Genomic DNA, 17,046 nt, shown 5'->3' with positions numbered 1-17,046 from the left:
CCCGACATCGCCAGAGAATTCCAAAGCAAACTTTTGATGTATGTGCAGCTTCTCGCTTAACTTTTTTCTAAGATGCATTGTCTTCTTTCTAGCTATCCAGTAGAAGCACGGTCATTCAGAAGCCTCAGTGGGACCTGGGTAAGAAAGTTCAAGATGCAAGGATGCAAGGAAAACTTCTCTAGAGGGGGATGCTCTGTTGATGACGAGCCATCAAGCTTTCTCAGGTTTCTCATCTTTGTTTAGATGCCGGAGGTACTTTTGTTTATATGTTTGATTTGCATTGAGCCTTTAAGCAGGGAAAGCTTTGCCTGGGGACAGAGGCCGCTGCTTCCTGGCTCTCGCTGTTTTCTAGCCGTCTGATGCACGTAAGCTAAGTGAAACCTCATTCTCAAAAACTCAAGCTAACTAAAAGGGTTTCAGATAATGAAAATCCACCGTCGACAACTTGAGCGGCGGCGAGATTGTCCTGGGCCCAAAACTTTCCATGCGCCAGGATTATTAAGGCAAGCTTTTTACATTGTCATCTGCGAGGAACACGCCAGAGCTCGCGTTGGCTGTCCGTCTCCCACACCACAATGTAGCCGTCGTCCTCCACCGAGAGCCCGGCCGTTCTAACACAATTCGGCTGTGGCTTGCAGTAGACATTGGATGCGAAGGGAGGCTTTCTTTCCGAATTATCCACAATAACCATATTGGAATCGACTTGGAGGCTGATGGAACACGATGCATGCCGGTTCTTCATGACCATCCCGCTGTTCCACACCTCCCTCTTGCCACCCAGGCCATCACGCCACTCGTAGAGGACGAAGTAACAGTCGCTCCTGATCAAGGCCTTGAACTTCTGGTTTTTCGACTCCAAGATGTACGGACCCATGAAGAAGGAGCCGACGGATCCATGCCCGCTGATCATGCTCGTCGCAAAAGGCCAGCAGTCCTCCACGGCGAGGTCCGGATCGCCAGGCACGGCGTCCCGGCGGAGCAAAGAGAAAGCTGACTCGTTCCAGAGATAATGGCCATGCAAGCTCGAGCTGTCCGTGGTTTCAACGCTCCAAAGCTCCTCTTTGTCCGGCTGTCCCTCCCAAGAGATGTAATCAATGGCAAAGACCTTGGAGAAGACGATCATGGATCCATACCCGTCTTGGGACTCGGTGTAGATGGTGCTGAAAATCTCCCAGTATGCTTGCTGCAAGGTTTGGGTGGACAAGATCATGGACTTATTGGGCGAGATGGAACACAAGTTGTAAACCCTGGAGGGGGCGATGCTGAAGAACCAGAGGCGTATCGAGGCTTTGATCCTGTCCGTGACCATGAACGTATAGCTGAAGCTCCTGCCAGAGCTGTACGAGGAGTAGTAGGAGAGCTGTCTGATGCGATTGGAGATGGCATTTGTAATCCTCCTGGCTTCGAACTGGGAGAAGCGTCCCACATGCCTCCTCTCCCGGATCGTCACGCTAGAACCAGGCCAAGGTTGCAGGAAGAACAGTAAGATGACAAGGGATGCCACCTTGATCATGGCGTGCCTAGAGAGAGAGAGAGAGAACCACTTGTGGAGAAGGGTTATAAGACGAAGATTGGCAGCTGGGTAGAAGTGTTGTTATTGTCTAAAAGGCTTGATTTATATGAGGAAGGCGCCAAAGCGTCTCATCGCCCATATCACAACGTAGCCATCGTCTTTTTCTCGCAAATGCCCGCTGTCCTCGTGCAATCACGTTTGGTGCTTGAGTGGTTGCTGCCATTCTCACTATGAGGATGATCATGGAAGCATAGAACACCACTTGCCACTTCCCTGTGAGCTCCGTCAGCCAGAGAAATAGTGCGAGCCACATAATATCTTCGACTTTGTCCTCATCTGAACTTAGTTTTCAAATGAAATAATTTTTTATATTTTCCTTGTGTTTAAAGTCAGGCAAGAATCAGACCGCAAGAATTCATGCAAAACGAAAAATCTGACAAATTCATGCGAAAGGTTACCCAAGTAACATTAGCTCCTCAGTTAGTCAAAGCATATTCTTCCTGGAGGTTTTTTAATTTAGCTAAGATTGACTGCTTTATCTTTCGTTTGTTAAACAAAATGACGATTTTGGAAGTGTACCACTGCTGATCTCTAAATCATCTGGGGCACATAAAAATTATATTTAACAGGCAACCCAGCCTGTGCCACACTCCCATTGGCTGAGAGCAAACATTAGGGAAATATATCTCAAAACCATGTAATCTGAAACTCCCTGGGGTTGGGAAACCACTCTGTACATGTTATGGATATATGGGATGAGAGATCTCGAGCTCCATTACATAGTTTTCCCTTTCAGTAGAGACCAAGGTTTCATGAAGAACATTACTAAGATCAGAAGTTATGCCACCTTGATCATGAATCCATAAACAAAAATATTGAGACAAAGAGCCTCGTTTGTTTGTTTACCAACATAGAATAGAGTCTATACTCAGTTGGGTACAAATGGACTGTAAACACAATCTTATTGGGATATCACGTTAATAGTTCTAAAGCTTTCAAAATGCTTGATTAAGGTGGGAGCAACATGCCATCATCTTCCACTGCAGGGTTAGGCCATTATATATTGGGAGAAATGTCTTCACTTTTGGACAAATATTGTAGGCCATATATGATTTGTTTCAGGCATACAATCTTTTCGTCTTCTTCTTCTTATTGTGGGAGCACATTGCTCGCTTCCAACTGTTCAAGTGCCATCTTAATTGTGAATAATGCCATCACCATCTTCTTGCTTTCCAGATAATAGATTCCAAAGAGCTTGGATCTTGAATGTATATGTGGGAAACGGCCACATAAGGAAATTGAGTAGGGACAAATTGAAATAGACATATCGTGCACTATTCCCAACCACAGGAATATTTTAAGAATATTCCATAGCCTAACCATTAAGGCTCACACTCCAGATCGCATTTCATCTCTCCAACAGTTGCTAGGGCTCCAGTTCTTGACAACGTGAAAGCTTCCAACATTGCTGCTGTTTCAATCAAGATTGGGAGCTGGAAGATAAATGCATTTTCTATTCTTCATTTGTATTGGATCAACATATACTTTTAGGGATGACAAAAGAGTGGTTTAGAATAACATTAAGGATGTTATTTGGGGGTTTATGTGAAGTAGGAAATCCTTAATGAAATTGATAAAATCTTTAATATCCTTAATTTTTTATTTGTGATTACCATTGGTACATTAAGCATGTTAATAATTATAATATCATGGAATGAAAGTTGTCACCAAATGTTTATAACATGTAGAAGGTTAATTGTTGGTTGGAGTTATGGGACAAATTGAAAATTGATTTTTTCTGACAAATCTTATGAGTTATACTTCTTCATGGTGGAAGAATTACATCAAAATTAATTTAAAACCAAGTTCTTGGAGTGATATGACAAAAGTTTTCCGTTTCTTCTTTTTCTCAAAAAGCTTGAAGTTCATAGGCCACATTCGTTCACAGTACAAGTCCAAGAGGGTGAGTGCCACAAGAACATCAGGTGCATGTGCTCCATCTTTACCGCCAGAATGGTCACCTCTTCACGGCCAGAAGGGTCAACTCCTTCACCAAAATCATCCGGGACGAACTTTGCCAAGGCTTCCAATCAGCTAGTGGCATTGGGAGGCAAGCTGAGACCACTGAGCTTCAATCCTCATGAACAAGACTTACTTTGGATCCAAGGCTTCCAGCGATGATCCCCAGGCGCGGGAATTTGTGGAGCTGATTGTCGAGGTGCTAGAGGCATCCGGGGCGTTCTCCATAGCTGATTACTTCCCCAGTGTGGAGCATAACGCACTGTAGAAGAGCTCACCGCAAGATGGATGGGTTCCTGGTCCAAGTTTTGAACGAGCAGAGACCGGTTCCCGATTTTGTGGAGATGACGAAGGCATAAGTGAACGTCCAGACCCAGTACCTCAAAGCTTTGCTCATGGTAAGCTCAGAACTCTTGATTTGATCCAGTGCTTCTCTTACTAGAATTTACTTCCGAGACATCATCAACCATGATTGAATGGGCTATGGCCGAACTTCACAACCCCGAGTGGATGGAGAAACTTCAGCAAGAGATTGAAAGCGTGGTTGGGAGAGATCCAATGGTGGAGGAATCGGACTTGGCGAAGCTGGAACTTGTCAACGCTGTTATCAAGGAGACACTTCGTCTTCATCCCCCGCTGCCCCTCATGATCCCACACACGTTCCCGGAGCCTCGAATAGTGGCCGGCTTTGAGATTCCAGCAAAGGCGACCGTGGTCATCAAAGCATACGCGATTGGAAGGGACTCCCAGGCTTGGCCGAATGATCCGGGCAAGTTGAGGACTGGGAGATTTGTTGGTAGCAATACCAACGTCTATGGCCATGACTTTGAGTTGCTTCCGTTTGGATCAGGAAAGCGAGGTTGTCCTGGGCTTCCTCTTGGGGTGCTCTCAAACTTGATCCAGAGATTTGACAGTGGCCCTGGATTTATTAATACTATTGCAGATGCTGTTATCACTCAAAGTGTGAATCTCTGGATGTTATAAACTTGGAAGTTTATCAGAGATTTAGCAACTGCTATCTTGGAAGATTACTTAGATTTGTCACCTTTCCTTGATGTTGGATTATACACACACACCAAAAAAAAAAAAAAAAAAACACAAAAGGAAGAAACAGTTTCACTGCCTTCCTGCAAAGAATTTCGCTCCCCCGCCTTGTTCGATTATCTAGTTGCCTATACCCCATTCCAAACTTCGCGAACGATCGGAGAAGTAGAAGTTACACTTGGAGGAGCTCGCGGGACTGCCACACGAACGCTGGCTTTATCAGCCTCTCCACCTCTTCCTCCGACATATCGTTGAACCATAAGAGGCCATCCTCTCGCACCCGAGGCTTCCGTGAGTCCCCGGAGTCTGTATCCCTCTCTACGCCGTCCAGACTAATCCCTTCCAAACTGATGAACTCCACCCCTGCGTCTATGTTCCCGGGCACGTCTTGAGACGACGATCCCATTGCCAGCGGCCGAGGGGGTATTTCCGAGCCAACAAAGTAGCGCCGCTTCTTCTCGCCCTTGGTGCTTGCTTTGGTGCTTACCTCTCTGGTGCGTTCCTTCTTTTTGGGATGGTGGAGCTTGCATGCTGCTCTCTCCGGGCACTCTCCGGTGGCAGCGTAGGCGGGGCACACGTACGTGTGTTTCTTGTTGCACTGGAAGCAAAAGTAAGAGCCAGAGTTAAACTTCAATCGGGGAAAAATAGAGACGACCTGATCACCGCTCGCGCAGTACCCTTTTAGAAAGCCTTCGCAGACTGGAGCATCTGGATTCACATTCACGTGCCGATAGGGGCATTCCTCGTTTATGCACAAGCCTGCACGTCCAGTCATGAAGAAGAAGAAGAAAAAGAAACAAAACCCTGGCCAACCTTGTAGAAAGAAAGAGCAGTCTGGCATCCTCTCCGGTAAGACCTGTAGAGCACGAACAACCATTCTTTCCGACAAGCACATCAAGCGCAGAGCGTACCTTGTGTGTCAAGAGACAGCTTACGTTCGAACAGGAACCTTTCAAGAATTTGGTACACACCGCCACCTTACCAGCGTCGTGAATGTAGGGGCATTTTCCATCTCCCTTCTTGCACTTGCCAAATCTTGTAAAGAACTGGCAGTACTGCTGCTTCTTGATGACACGGGACCTGATATTATGTAGACTCCATCTGACTTTCTCGCTTGCCAACGCCCTGCTCGAAGCCTTTGGATCCCGCACAAGCTGGTTGCCATTTCCCATTCTCACGTAGCTGCTTACAGCGGAAAGTGAGAAACCACCGAAACAGGCTGACCACATCAACTTACACTGCACCTCCAATCGATGCACGCCTTGGAGTCAACAAGCCCCAAGCGCCAGTTGATGAACTCGAGACATTAGAGTTTTCAGACGACTCTGCAAGGCCATATTTCGTCAGACACGCTTAGATGACCGAGAATACAAAAGCACCTTGTATCCGCTGCAGTGTTCGTTTCGACGGGTCCATCTTGTATCGTACAAGCCCGACCAGGACAATGCGCTCGCCTGTGGATTACAAACGATATATATCGATGGAAGAACCAGTATCAACTTACGTGATGTTCCAGCTTTGACGCCTCCTTTATCAGTTTTCTTCCGGCAATGTTTCTCCAAAGCTGCCACCGCCTTCGTAGCGTCCTGTGTATTACAGCTTCATGTAACATGATTACCTTGCATGCATACCTGGTTTGCTTGCCGAGAGCGTTTCTCGAGTGACTTTGTCCATTTAAGACTGGCACCGTCAACGCTACGAACACCAGATCTATGCAGCGAAAAGCCATTTGCAGAGCGAGTATATAAAGGCTGTGACGTCCGTAATACCCGAAGCTTTTCGCTGCCATTTCAAACTATGTATCTGACAAACAAGATGGCATAAGAGTTCAGGAAAGCTTACCTTATAAGCGATAGCAACGAGCCTTTCTTCCCTTTAGGAAGAACCTCCAGCCTACGCGTTCGGACTCTTCTATAAAGCCGTTTCTTCCAAGGCATTAAGTGTGGTGCTTTGTGGGTATCACTCGGCGTCCACACCCAAGAAGACGAATTCTTCTTCAACCGCAAAGCTGCCAAGGAGAAAACATTAGAAAATGCAGAACTTGGTAAGGGTCATCACCTTTTCCTAGCTTGGTTTTCATCACCGGCAGATCTTCAGAGCTCTGTTCTCGCTTGCGAGAACTTTCTGTATTTCGAACTAGCTGATTGGTTTTCCGTTTGACGTACACGTCCGGTTTACAGTGGTCGTGTTCCCCAGATGGTGAAACCACAAGCGGACTGGTCTTGGAGCGTATCGTGCCGCTATTTTCACCAGGAACGCTGTTCTGCTTGTCGAGCTCCCCAACACCCGAAGAGTTTTTTGACGAGTCTAGAGCTGTACTACTAGGTACTTCAGGATCGAGATCGATAATTTCTACTGGAGCTTTCGACGAATCCAACGTAGCATTTGCTTTACCCTGTTGGTTTTGATCCCCAGAAGATAATGGACTCGCTGCCAAGATTGGTGACTTCCGCACAGTCGGTTTCTTCATCACGGCAGTTCGTAAAGGAGATCCCGTGTACTTGGGCAAGACCGGCGATGTTCTGACCAGGCTGTTGCCTTTCCGAACATAAGATGGCGCAGTGCTTAACGTAGACGCTTCACCGGACTTGCCCGCGGTAAACACGTTCGAAAGCTTCGAGGTTCCTGGAGCGTTCCCATCTCTATGCCATGTCTTCGACGTAGCCGTAGTTCGCGGCTTGAAAGCCACAGGCATGGACGGGTTCTTCCTTATACTTAATACAGCCTGCTTCGAGCCATGCTTGCGCTCGTCGGAAGAAGACGTAACCTTCTGTGAATGGTCGACTAACGCTTGAATTGTGCTCGCCGCTGGTGCAGTAGTGTGCTGCTCCTCCCGGGCAGCACGCTCAGGTACCTGCGCTAATTCTAACGATGTCGGTCTCTCAGTTCCGTCCGCTAATACTAACGAAGTTCCCAGTACGCTATCTACGTGTTCCCCATTCTCTACCGCTGCCGCTACCGGAATATCAACATCAGCTTCCTTCGCTTGTCCGTTTTCCGTAACAGCTTCAAAGTGCTTGGCTTGGCGGGGTTCCAACGCCACAGCTGCTTGTTCCTGTGGCTCGGGATCAGTCGGAGCTTCCGTGGTATTCGCGAGCAAGGTTTTCTCTGGTATTTCCTTGAGCTTTTTCTGTACTTGGGATGACGAAGGCTGAGGATGAGTCGGAGTCGGGATAGAAGCTTTCGCCGAGGACGACTTTCCAACCGTGTGAAGCTTTGGAACAGGGCTGGGCGCCCTCTCTCTCTCTTTCGGAGTGCGTTGCGGACTGCGAGAATCTCGAGCCGGATGGTCTTTAGGAGCTTGTTTGTGTCCCGTGACGGTCAGCTTCTTTACGCTGGTCTCCCCAGGCATCTCCACCAGTGGAGGTCGCACATCAAACCTCGACTTCTTAACCGGAGAGCCAAGCTCCTTGCATGCCGGCCGCTCCCTCTTCTGCTGCGAATGAACTCTCTGGTTCCGGCCGTGAGAATCCGACGTCGAGTGCGAGTGGTCGTGATACTTGGTGCATGAGTTCCGCCCATACACTTTCCTCCTGATGTTATCCTCCGGCGTAAGCTGTCCATCCTCACGATCATCATCTTCCCTGTGATAATGCCGTCGCCCTTCGTAGCTCGGCCTCGCCGGCAATGGAGAGCTCCGCTCCACCACCCTCGACGCTCTCTGGTACCGAGCTGGGCTTCTCTCGCGGCTCCTGTTACGTACCTCTCGATCGTAGTGTGGCCGCGGCGAGCTCACCATGGACCTGGACGCCAAATGCCCGCTCTCGACTTCCACAAACCGGCGATCGCTACCACGCAATGGCGATGGAGTCCTCCGCTGGTAAGCTCTGGGAACCATCACCTCGGCCGAGTAGAGATTGCTGGGAGGAGGCTGCCAGTATACGTTCCTGTCGTGTGTAGAGTCTGCCATGGAAGCATGCGGCCTATAGTTTGCGCTACTCGGTGCTAATCTACTATCCGGTGGAAACCTCCCGTCTAGCACCACGCTAGAATCGATACGCATCTCCAGCCCCTGATGCGGCATTGGCGGAAGAAGATGATGATTCCGAAAATTCCTCTCGTCCCAGCCGGGAGAGGGCTGGAGCCGCTGCTGCTGGGGGCCCAAAATCCCGTGGCTAGACTGGGGCGGCGGCGCCGGCACCGCTCGCTGCCGGTATGCCGCCATGGCCAGATCAAGAACAGCAGGCACGCCAGCGGCGCCGCCGCCGTGAAGAAGAACCTCTCGCGGCTGGTGATAGGAGTGAGGATGAGGAGACGCTTGTACCTGGTTTTGCCGCGGGGGCTGCTGCTGTGGCTGCTGGTGATGCTGGTGGTGATGATACTGGAAAGAAGGCGGCATTGGAATGTGCGGAGGCGCCGCCGGGCTCCCCGCCGCGAGGATTGGCGGCGCGGACGGCGGCGGGGGGGGATACATCCGGTAAGAGCCCCGATCGCGCGATCGCTGGAGCGCCATAGCTATCTAACCCTAAATTATTAAACCTATTTGTCTTAGTCTGGAAATTATTGTTTATTAATGTAGTGTTTTATGTTAAGAAGAGGGAACGCCAGCCAAACGCCTCCTTGTAGCGTTTGACACGGAAATTTGGCCCAGCTTCTCGGCCGTGGTTTCCACCGAGCGATTCGAGAGTGGAATGTACTTACGCAACCATTCGCCAATGTACCACTGCGAGGAAAAAAGGAAAAAGAGAAGAGGATTTTAGCGTGAAGATCATGTGAGACATGCCTGCTGTGGACGCATGATCTTCGTGTCTGGATCGTCGAGCGACTCTTTCCAGTGCGCGAGGTAGCCAGCCATCCGGGGCACGGCGAACAAGACGGGGAAGAACTCCGATGGGAATCCCAGAGCTCTGCGACGAAAAGTTGTGAGATTCTCTGAAACGATGTGGAGGTTACCTGTATATTAGTCCCGAGTAGAAGTCCACGTTGGGATAGAGTTTTCTCTTCACGAAATAATCGTCCGAGAGCGCGGCTCTCTCCAATGCAACGGCAACCTGTAGAACAAATTGATAACATCTTACGATGATTAGAGACGTTACCTCTATCAGTGGATCACGTCCAACGATTGAAAATACCTCCTCCGAAAGATTTTTTATCACCTACGGTTTGAAAAAAATGCAGCAAGTGAGCTGAGAAAGACGGATATCAAAGGAGAAAAAACCTTTGCGCGGGGATCATAGTTCTTGTAAACTCGGTGACCAAAACCGGAAAGCTTCCGCTTTCTATAAAGTAGATGTGTCAAGTCTTTAAGCGGTATAAGCTTCCAAATACCTGTTCTTGACTCCCTCGATAAACTCTGGGATCTTTTCGACTGTACCAATTTCACTGAGCATCTTCAGCACTGCCTGCAACCATAACCCAGCAAGATGTTTTTACACAACGGTTTCAATTGATCAAACCTCGTTGGCGCCTCCGTGCAAGGGACCATACAACGCGCCAGTCGCTCCAGCAATTGCGGTGTATACATCTACGCCACTATAGTAGCGATTAGAACTTTACAGTTACGAAACAAGTGGACTCCCTTACCTTGATGCGAGATGACGAGCAGCAGCAGTAGAACAATTCATCTCATGCTCAGCATGAAGAATGAAAAGAATGTCTAAGGCTCTTGCAAGCCGTGGGTTAGGCCTGTAATTGCGATCACCCCTGTGGAATCCACAAGCATCAAGCCCTGGTTCACTACCAAGTTTTTGGACTTACATTGAGTCCAGCATGTATAAAAAATTCTCGGCATAGGAAAGACTGTTGGATGGCGCCACGGGATGCCTGCCCGCCATTCTCAGATAAGCAGCAGCTGCCAAAGTGGGGACCTGGCAATGAAGTCATTTTTAAAAGCTCTAACGTCCACGAATCTCGATGGTTACCTTGCCAATAATGCGAACAATTTGCTTGTCACGAACGGGCTTCGACTTGTAAAGGTCCTGCCCCTGCAATGAAAGAGTGTCATAGCAAAGACACAATACCATAAAAAAAAGAACTTACTCGAAGTGCTGGATTAGCATCAGGATGAAAAGAAGAAAGAGCGCATATGGAGCCAACAAGAGTTCCCATCGGGTGAGCGTCATGAGGCAAATCAGATATAACAGCCTGTAGCAAAGTTGTCAATCACAGGCTAAAGAATAAAAGAAGCGAAAGATATATTTTCACATACCAGCACTCCTTCAGGTAGAGCAGAGTGCTGCATAATCGTGGCTTCCCAATCCGAGAGCTGTGCTTTAGTCGGGAGATAGCCATACACTGAGAAAAAAAAACAGGAATTACACCACGCAACCGATCAAAGAAAAATAGAGACTTACTTAGTAGATACGCGACCTCTAGGTAAGTGCTGTGTTCCGCTAATTCCTCAATCGGATATCCCCTGTAGCGAAGAATCCCTTTGTCCCCATCAATGTAAGAAATGGAAGAACGCACAGGCGCCGTGTTGAGGTATCCCGGATCATACAGCTTCAAGCCATTATCATCACCTTCAGCTTTGATCTGGAAAAGAGCGAAGAAAGTAACCTCACCACATCGATCAACGCGAAATATCAATACCTTCTTAAAATCCGTGGCATTCACCGTGCCGCCATCGCTGATAGCAAACTCATACTTCTTCCCTGTTCGATTGTCCACAACTGTGAGCGATCCACTACCTCCACCAGCAGCTGGTCGCGATCCGCTGGCGGCAGAGACGATCGATGCCTCGATGCCGGATCCCGGCTCTTCCTCCTGCGGCGATTTCAAATGCGCGGACAGCACTGCCAGACGATTCATCGCGAAAAATGGAAAATTTTCGAGAACCCTAGGCACGATTCCAAGTGATTTAAACTCAAACCCGGAATCGTACAAGTGGAACAATTAGAACCGTCCGATTGCCCATCCAACGGTCCAATCGGAGACAAGGGGACCAAAAATAGCTTTACCAGTGGATAGACTTCGCGTGCGACGATGATCGCATTCTTTACACACGACATGGAAACCGATTTGATGGATCGATCAAAAAAAAAAAAATTTGTTTGCGTTTTCTTGGTTGTCTCTCTGGAACAACGAAAGTTAGAAGGCGAAGAACAGCGTTGCAAGTAAAACCTGGACGCTTTGATATAATCTCTAGAGAGAACTTTTAGGAAAGCAGGGAAGTTCCAGCCCCCTTCAAAAGCAAAGTTGTGAACGATTAGACGAGCTAATACAAAGAGAAACTTTCTTACGCTAAATGTAAAAACCGGAGCTTTTCGTTGTCTCGTTTCGTCTTGTGCCATGGACGCCAAAATGAGAAGAGGATATGTACAGTCTCGCCTGCCTTGCTACTTGGTGATAAACGGATGGTTGAGTGCCTGAGACACAGTCAATCGCTTCTCAGGATCCAGAATAAAAATCTTTTCCAGCAGAAGTTTGAAATTGAGGAGGTTCTTGGCATCCTCGTCGGACCCCCCCGAGGAGGATATGAGTGTCGAGATGTCTTTGGGCTTGACATTGGTGATCATTCGGTTAATCGTCTGGAAAGATAACAAATGTAGAAACGAATAAACGGGAAATATACAAAACTGCACCTTTTTGGTCACGGGATCTTCTTCGATGGCATGGAAGTTGAGGTCCTGATCAAAATGTTGGGCGGTGAACATCGCCTGCCAGAACAAAAAAACATGTAAGTCCGCAAAAACCTTGCAAATGCTCAACAGCAAGTGATCTAAGGACCAGGCAAACTAAACCCCACCCCCTATTCTGTGAGCTCTCAGAATATGCACGTCTCACCAATCATAAAGCAGCCTATCCCATCATTAAGTTGTAGCTTAAGTCTCCATCTGTCACCCGACGCCAAGGGTGTCAATGCCTAAAAAACGATGAAAGAACAACACAGAAGGAGGGTAAGGTGATCACCTTCCTCAGCATCTTCTTGGGAAATGGCCCTTTGAGCTCCATATGAAGCCTTAGCATGTCATTATTTGTGGAGCCTGGGAAAAGAACCTTGCCAGTGTAAAGCTCGTATAAGCAGCATCCCACAGACCACATATCCAGGGCGTGATCATACGGCAGCCCCAAAACTGGAACAACGAAATATGAGATCCAGAAAAGAGGAAAAGAAAGACCACTTACTGATTTCTGGTGCTCTATAAAAGCGGCTCACGAGGTACGGAGTGATCTCGTTTTCGCCAGCAAACATTGCGGAACCAAAGTCACAAAGCTTGAGCAAGTTCTTAGAATCGTTCACCTGTAAAGTCAAGGCCGTTAAATCGCAGTATGTACAGCAAACGAGGACTTACCAGCATATTGTCGGGCTTGATATCGCAGTGCAAAACACCACAGTTTCGCAAATGCTTCAAAGCAGTGAAGAGTTGCCTGGCATAAGAGCGAACCGCAGCCAGACTAATACCTATATTACGACCAAACTTCTTTAGAATCTCACGCAGATTCATATGGAGAGACTCAAAAACCAGGCACAAATGGTTCCGGTATTCAAAGCTGGAAAGAAGACGCACACAATGCCGCTTGTTCTCGAGATCCGCCCCAGCCAGTTTGTTAAGAATGATCAGTTCCATCTGGCCTGCCTTGAACCTACAACAAGACGCATCAAATGAAGATAAAAGCGCTTAAGACAACACTTACATAGTTTCGTTGCTTCGGATAATTTTGATAGCCACTTCTTCCGGTTCTCCTCGACCAGCTTTCGTGTCCCTCGCACGCACCACAGTCGAGAATACACCCCGGCCATGCGACGATGCAATTTCATACCGATTATCAAGAACCTCACCGACTCGGTAAGCTGCACGAAGTAAAACATGAGCATCCGTCAGTTTTTAATTCACATACTCACTATAGTAACCATCTGCATCATCCCAATTATCCGTAAGCCCACTCGTATCAATCGCCAAAGTATCTCTCGTTCCCTACACACACAAATTCTCAGAATTATGAAGAGACACAACTGAAACTTACCGCTTTTCGAATTTCTGCAGGCGACTCTCCAAAAATGTCACAGAACATGTCGGCTGGCTTTTCACTCTGTAACGAACTAGAAATTAGTAAATTCTTACGAAGGCAAATTCTCACCTTTGGTGGCGAACCCTCTCCAAGACCACCTGCATTTCTTTTTAGAATCGTCCCATTAGGGAGAGCAGACTTCCCAAGCGATAAAGGGGTCGAAGGGTCAATAATACCCTCACCACTATCTGGCTCTGCTGCTGTTAAAGGCTTAGAAACCTTCATGGTTTCAGCTGGAAATTTAAAGCGTTAGCTTATATGTTTACAAGAAGGAACGACTTACCCGGCTCCTCCGGCTGACTCTGTTGCATTTTATGCTTCTCCAAGATGGCCTGCCTTCTTTTTCGACTCTCTTCCTTGACTTTCTCTATGTCTTCTTCTTGCTCAGCCAACTGATGCGCAACACGCTCCAGATACTCGTCCTGGTTTTCTTCTTCCCTGCAACAGCGAAAAATTCACTTCAAAAACACGGCAAACTGAAACCAAACCAACCTCTCAATGGTCTCGCTCTGTGTGGTTTCTTGCTTTTCCGACAGCTCCTCCCGGTCACGCCTATTTCTATCCCTGTTATAATGCCTTTCATCATCCCGAGCCCCTCGATCATCTTTTATATGCCTATCACGCGACTCGGCTCTCTTCCTAGGATATTTTTCACGCTCATCGTGTTCTCTCGATCTGGAGCGCCGTCTTCTATCGGGACTGTAAGCATGCCTCCGGCTTCGCTCATCTCCTCTATCTCTGGACCTCGAGCGACGTCGCTTCCTATCGGGGCTCGCCACCCGACTGTGGTGCCGGGCATTCTCGCGCACGCTCTCCTTCGATCGCGACCTCCGCTTTCTATCGACGCTACTCCCCCTGTGCCTCCTATCTGGACTGCTGTGCTTTCTATCAACATTATCGCGCGGCGGGCTTCCATCCCTGGATCGCCTCGGGCTTCCCCGCTCCGACTTTGGGGCTTCAATCTCTTGTTCCACATCCTTCTCCGATTCGGAACTACCATTCCCCTCCTCCTTTAGAACAATCCCATCTTCCGTCGGCTCAAGGATCTCCCCATCCTCGGCCTCGCACGCCATGGCCGCCGGCACCACATCCAAGTCGACCTCTTTACTAATGTGCTTGCGGTGGCTGCTCCTGTGCTTGTGTTTCCTGTGCTTGTGCTTGCGCTTACCATCATCGTCCTCCCGGCGCTTGGAGGAAGGCTGCTCGTCCTCCACCGACTTGCGCTTCCTAGACTTGTCCTTGGCATCGTCTACCCTGCCATCCCTAGCCATGCCGGCGCGCGCCTTCCTTGATTCACAGCCCTAGCGCGCCATCGCCTACCCTAATTCCCAGAGCGCCCTCCAAGCGCCGCTCACACGTTAATGCCTCCAAATGAAAACCCTAGAACAGAGACGGCGCGGTGCTTTATTACAATCGTGGCCTCTAAACACACACCACGTGGCATAGCACACTAGGATTCCTCTTCTAGGAATTTTCGAGAGAGTCCTCCATGGAAGAACACATTGAATCGAGGAAGAACTAGAGGATTAATCAAGAACACAAGAGCGATCGATCGATCCATTACTACCGCGCCTTCGGATCGGGAGCAGCGAACATCATCCCGGCATTGGCAGCGGCGCCGCGCGGGGGAGCGAACCCTAGCAGCTTCTGGAGATTGGATCGGATGCTTACCGAGCAGAGGAAGTAGAAGAAGACCATGGAGCAATCGGTGGGATCGTCGCCGGGCAGGCCCCTGTGCGTCATCTTCTGGATGAATGGCGACGGCGCGAATGGGAGCTTCGCCACGGGCTTGCCCTCGAAGAGCGACGAGAGGAGGCCAAACACGACGAGCAAGACGAGCGCCACGACGGCGCCGGATTTGAACTTGAAAAAGGAGAGATCCCTGCTCGATTCCTTGAGGCTCGACTCGAATCGATCCATCTTCTTGGTGCGCGAGGATTTCTTGGCGCCTCCCCCGCCGCTCTTCATCGTCTCCAGCTTCTTGCTGGTGCGATCTATGGTGTAGCGCAGCGCCTTGTAGGAGGAGGAGCGGTAGATCAGGAGCCAGGAGATCCCCTCGCAGATACACGCGGAGGCGAAGGCGATGGCGAGGATGAGCAGCGAGTCGCCATACCCCGGATCCATCCAAGATCCCTAAAATATTTTGCTCAAGAACCCTAGAAATCTTTAGCAATGGCGGCGAGGCGCGGAATCGACGCGATCGCAATGTCACATTTGGATGCGGCTTGTGGATTCGTGATCTCCAGGATCCAGGGCTTTAGCTAGGGTTTAAGGGGAGAATGATCTCGCTGCGATCGCTGCGATCCGGCGAGGCTACCGGCCCGCACTGGAAGCTCCTTGGGAGGATGATGTGCTCGTCGGCGGCTAGTCCCAGGTATCCAGCAATTTCTTCTCAGAAAAACTCCACTTCATCGTCCAAAGGTCCAGCACCTGGAACAAATCAATCCAATCCAGCTCCAGCTTCATCGTCCGGGGATCCAGTAACTGGAAGAAATCAATCCAGTGCAGCTCCAGCTCCAGCGCCAGCGCCAGCTCCCAAAGATCACACTCCATCATACTGCTTCCCGCCCGGCCAGCATCCATCCCTGCTCAAAGCCAGCCTCTACAACTACAAGTATGAGATCTTCAAGTCGCCCACCAAGACTGGGATTTTCGGGCACAGGGTCGGCCCAGCCAGGATCCACGCTCCACACCGCATGGCTCGAAAAGCCAGGAACGCTCCACTGGCCAAGCGGGAGAGCCTGCCATGGGAGGTTCGCTCGCTCATGAGAAGCCACGAGAACTCCAAGAGAAGGAAGCCAAACATGGCGAGCAACGTTCTTCCAATAGGTGGCGGAGCTCACGCGCCCAACCTGGCGCTCAAGCTCCTCCAGACGGTGGACGTCTCGGAGATGGTACGCTCGGTTCTCCTCGGCTCGCTGCTCGGCCACGGCAATCTCTTCGTGGACAGGGACAAGTACCCCGACGCCGCGGTGCTGTTCTTCCGGAACCACGCCATGAACAAGGAGTACTTCGACTGGAAGGCCGAGCAGTTCAAGGAGATGGCGTTCGAGCACTCTTTTGGCACCCGGGCCGACAAGCTCGAGTTCCGGACGGTCCCGGTGCCCGAGTTCCGGGACTTCCACCACATGACTTGCTGGAAGAACCACACGGTGGTGAAGCGGAAGTGGCTCAACCACATGACGCCGGTGTCGCTGGCGGTGTGGTGGTGCGATCGCGGGAGTATCATCGCTCGCGGGACCAAGGGCCGGATCATCCTGGACAAGTTTGACAAACAGTCGGTGGAGATGATCCAGAAATACCTCAAAGTTATGTGGAAGGTGGAGGCGGAGGTGGTGTGCCTCCACCGGGCTGATCGGCTGTGGGGGAGGAGCCGCGTCGAGAAGTGGTACTATCGGCTCCACCTCCGGACTCCGCAGCTCAAGATCTTCCTGCGGATCATCATGGGATACATTCCCGTGCCTGGGATGATCAAGAAGACGGTGGTGATACACGACAGCGTCTCCAAGCAGAAGGCC

The 17,046-nt window shown here is 49.6% G+C and overlaps 5 protein-coding genes across 8 annotated transcripts; 1 reads left to right on the top strand and 4 right to left on the bottom strand.

Annotated features, from left to right (window-relative positions):
• Positions 1-4,015: 4,015 nt before the first annotated feature.
• On the top strand, positions 4,016-4,516 carry LOC9635418 (cytochrome P450 CYP736A12). The gene has a single exon (XM_002967349.2). The coding sequence runs from the start codon at positions 4,016-4,018 to the stop codon at positions 4,514-4,516; it is 501 nt and encodes a 166-aa protein (XP_002967395.2).
• Positions 4,517-4,534: 18 nt separating this feature from the next.
• On the bottom strand, positions 4,535-9,065 carry LOC9635417. Of its 2 annotated transcripts, none has more exons than XM_024672278.1 (10): positions 6,635-9,065; positions 6,419-6,584; positions 6,208-6,358; positions 6,081-6,162; positions 5,956-6,030; positions 5,814-5,901; positions 5,488-5,758; positions 5,390-5,432; positions 5,232-5,335; positions 4,535-5,174 (listed from the first exon to the last, which is right to left on the bottom strand). In XM_024672278.1, exons 1-10 carry the CDS (start codon positions 9,027-9,029, stop codon positions 4,749-4,751), a joined length of 3,801 nt encoding a protein of 1,266 aa, XP_024528046.1. In that variant the 5' UTR covers positions 9,030-9,065; the 3' UTR covers positions 4,535-4,748. The 2 variants fall into 2 exon arrangements, with proteins under 2 accessions (XP_024528046.1, XP_024528047.1); XM_024672279.1 differs by having other exon boundaries at positions 6,081-6,150.
• LOC9635416 (citrate synthase 3, peroxisomal) lies at positions 9,065-11,349 on the bottom strand. Its single transcript, XM_024672286.1, has 14 exons — positions 11,108-11,349; positions 10,870-11,050; positions 10,725-10,810; positions 10,556-10,660; positions 10,438-10,500; positions 10,274-10,383; positions 10,100-10,219; positions 9,973-10,048; positions 9,845-9,918; positions 9,735-9,795; positions 9,613-9,672; positions 9,470-9,567; positions 9,300-9,423; positions 9,065-9,239 (listed from the first exon to the last, which is right to left on the bottom strand). Exons 1-14 carry the CDS (start codon positions 11,324-11,326, stop codon positions 9,105-9,107), a joined length of 1,512 nt encoding a protein of 503 aa, XP_024528054.1. The 5' UTR covers positions 11,327-11,349; the 3' UTR covers positions 9,065-9,104.
• An 8-nt stretch (positions 11,350-11,357) lies between these two features.
• On the bottom strand, positions 11,358-14,889 carry LOC9635415 (serine/threonine-protein kinase prp4). Of its 3 annotated transcripts, XR_002992056.1 has the most exons (13): positions 14,021-14,889; positions 13,812-13,966; positions 13,598-13,761; positions 13,484-13,549; positions 13,362-13,434; positions 13,154-13,310; positions 12,811-13,102; positions 12,644-12,758; positions 12,428-12,591; positions 12,100-12,174; positions 11,758-12,045; positions 11,639-11,699; positions 11,358-11,590 (listed from the first exon to the last, which is right to left on the bottom strand). XR_002992056.1 is itself a non-coding variant. In XM_024672281.1 (11 exons), the coding sequence occupies exons 1-11, from the start codon at positions 14,797-14,799 to the stop codon at positions 11,854-11,856; spliced, it is 2,232 nt and encodes a 743-aa protein (XP_024528049.1). In that variant the 5' UTR covers positions 14,800-14,889; the 3' UTR covers positions 11,459-11,853. The 3 variants fall into 3 exon arrangements, 2 of the variants coding, with proteins under 2 accessions (XP_024528049.1, XP_024528050.1); XM_024672281.1 differs by having other exon boundaries at positions 11,459-12,045; XM_024672282.1 differs by lacking the exons at positions 11,358-11,590; positions 11,639-11,699; positions 11,758-12,045; positions 12,100-12,174 and adding an exon at positions 12,296-12,351 and having other exon boundaries at positions 14,021-14,817.
• Positions 14,890-14,911: 22 nt separating this feature from the next.
• Positions 14,912-15,710, bottom strand: LOC9632112 (calcium load-activated calcium channel homolog). Its single transcript, XM_002966993.2, has one exon. The coding sequence runs from the start codon at positions 15,650-15,652 to the stop codon at positions 15,092-15,094; it is 561 nt and encodes a 186-aa protein (XP_002967039.1). The 5' UTR covers positions 15,653-15,710; the 3' UTR covers positions 14,912-15,091.
• Between the last annotated feature and the right edge of the window lie 1,336 nt (positions 15,711-17,046).

This window comes from Selaginella moellendorffii, unplaced genomic scaffold, assembly GCF_000143415.4.
Source record: "Selaginella moellendorffii unplaced genomic scaffold, v1.0 SELMOscaffold_8, whole genome shotgun sequence".
Lineage (NCBI taxonomy): Eukaryota > Viridiplantae > Streptophyta > Lycopodiopsida > Selaginellales > Selaginellaceae > Selaginella > Selaginella moellendorffii.
The sequence above is the reverse complement of the archived record's forward strand: the minus strand, read 5'-3'. Positions and strand labels throughout refer to the sequence as shown.

Excerpts from the sequence above, each read along its gene's own strand:
- LOC9635418 (XM_002967349.2), top strand. The coding sequence starts at position 4,016 with ATGGCCGAACTTCACAACCCCGAGTGGATGGAGAAACTTCAGCAAGAG.
- LOC9635417 (XM_024672278.1), bottom strand. The coding sequence starts at position 9,029 with ATGGCGCTCCAGCGATCGCGCGATCGGGGCTCTTACCGGATGTATCCC. Across the intron at positions 6,359-6,418 it reads TCGTTGCTATCGCTTATAAG|CGAAAAGCTTCGGGTATTAC; the intron begins GTAAGCTTTCCT and ends TTGAAATGGCAG. Across the intron at positions 5,336-5,389 it reads CTGCTCTTTCTTTCTACAAG|GCTTGTGCATAAACGAGGAA; the intron begins GTTGGCCAGGGT and ends CTGGACGTGCAG.
- LOC9635416 (XM_024672286.1), bottom strand. The coding sequence starts at position 11,326 with ATGAATCGTCTGGCAGTGCTGTCCGCGCATTTGAAATCGCCGCAGGAG. Across the intron at positions 10,384-10,437 it reads TTGTTCGCATTATTGGCAAG|GTCCCCACTTTGGCAGCTGC; the intron begins GTAACCATCGAG and ends CTTCATTGCCAG. Across the intron at positions 9,673-9,734 it reads ACTATGATCCCCGCGCAAAG|GTGATAAAAAATCTTTCGGA; the intron begins GTTTTTTCTCCT and ends TTCAAACCGTAG.
- LOC9635415 (XM_024672281.1), bottom strand. The coding sequence starts at position 14,799 with ATGGCTAGGGATGGCAGGGTAGACGATGCCAAGGACAAGTCTAGGAAG. Across the intron at positions 13,435-13,483 it reads CTGCAGAAATTCGAAAAGCG|GGAACGAGAGATACTTTGGC; the intron begins GTAAGTTTCAGT and ends TTGTGTGTGTAG. Across the intron at positions 12,592-12,643 it reads TTATAGAGCACCAGAAATCA|TTTTGGGGCTGCCGTATGAT; the intron begins GTAAGTGGTCTT and ends TCGTTGTTCCAG.
- LOC9632112 (XM_002966993.2), bottom strand. The coding sequence starts at position 15,652 with ATGGATCCGGGGTATGGCGACTCGCTGCTCATCCTCGCCATCGCCTTC.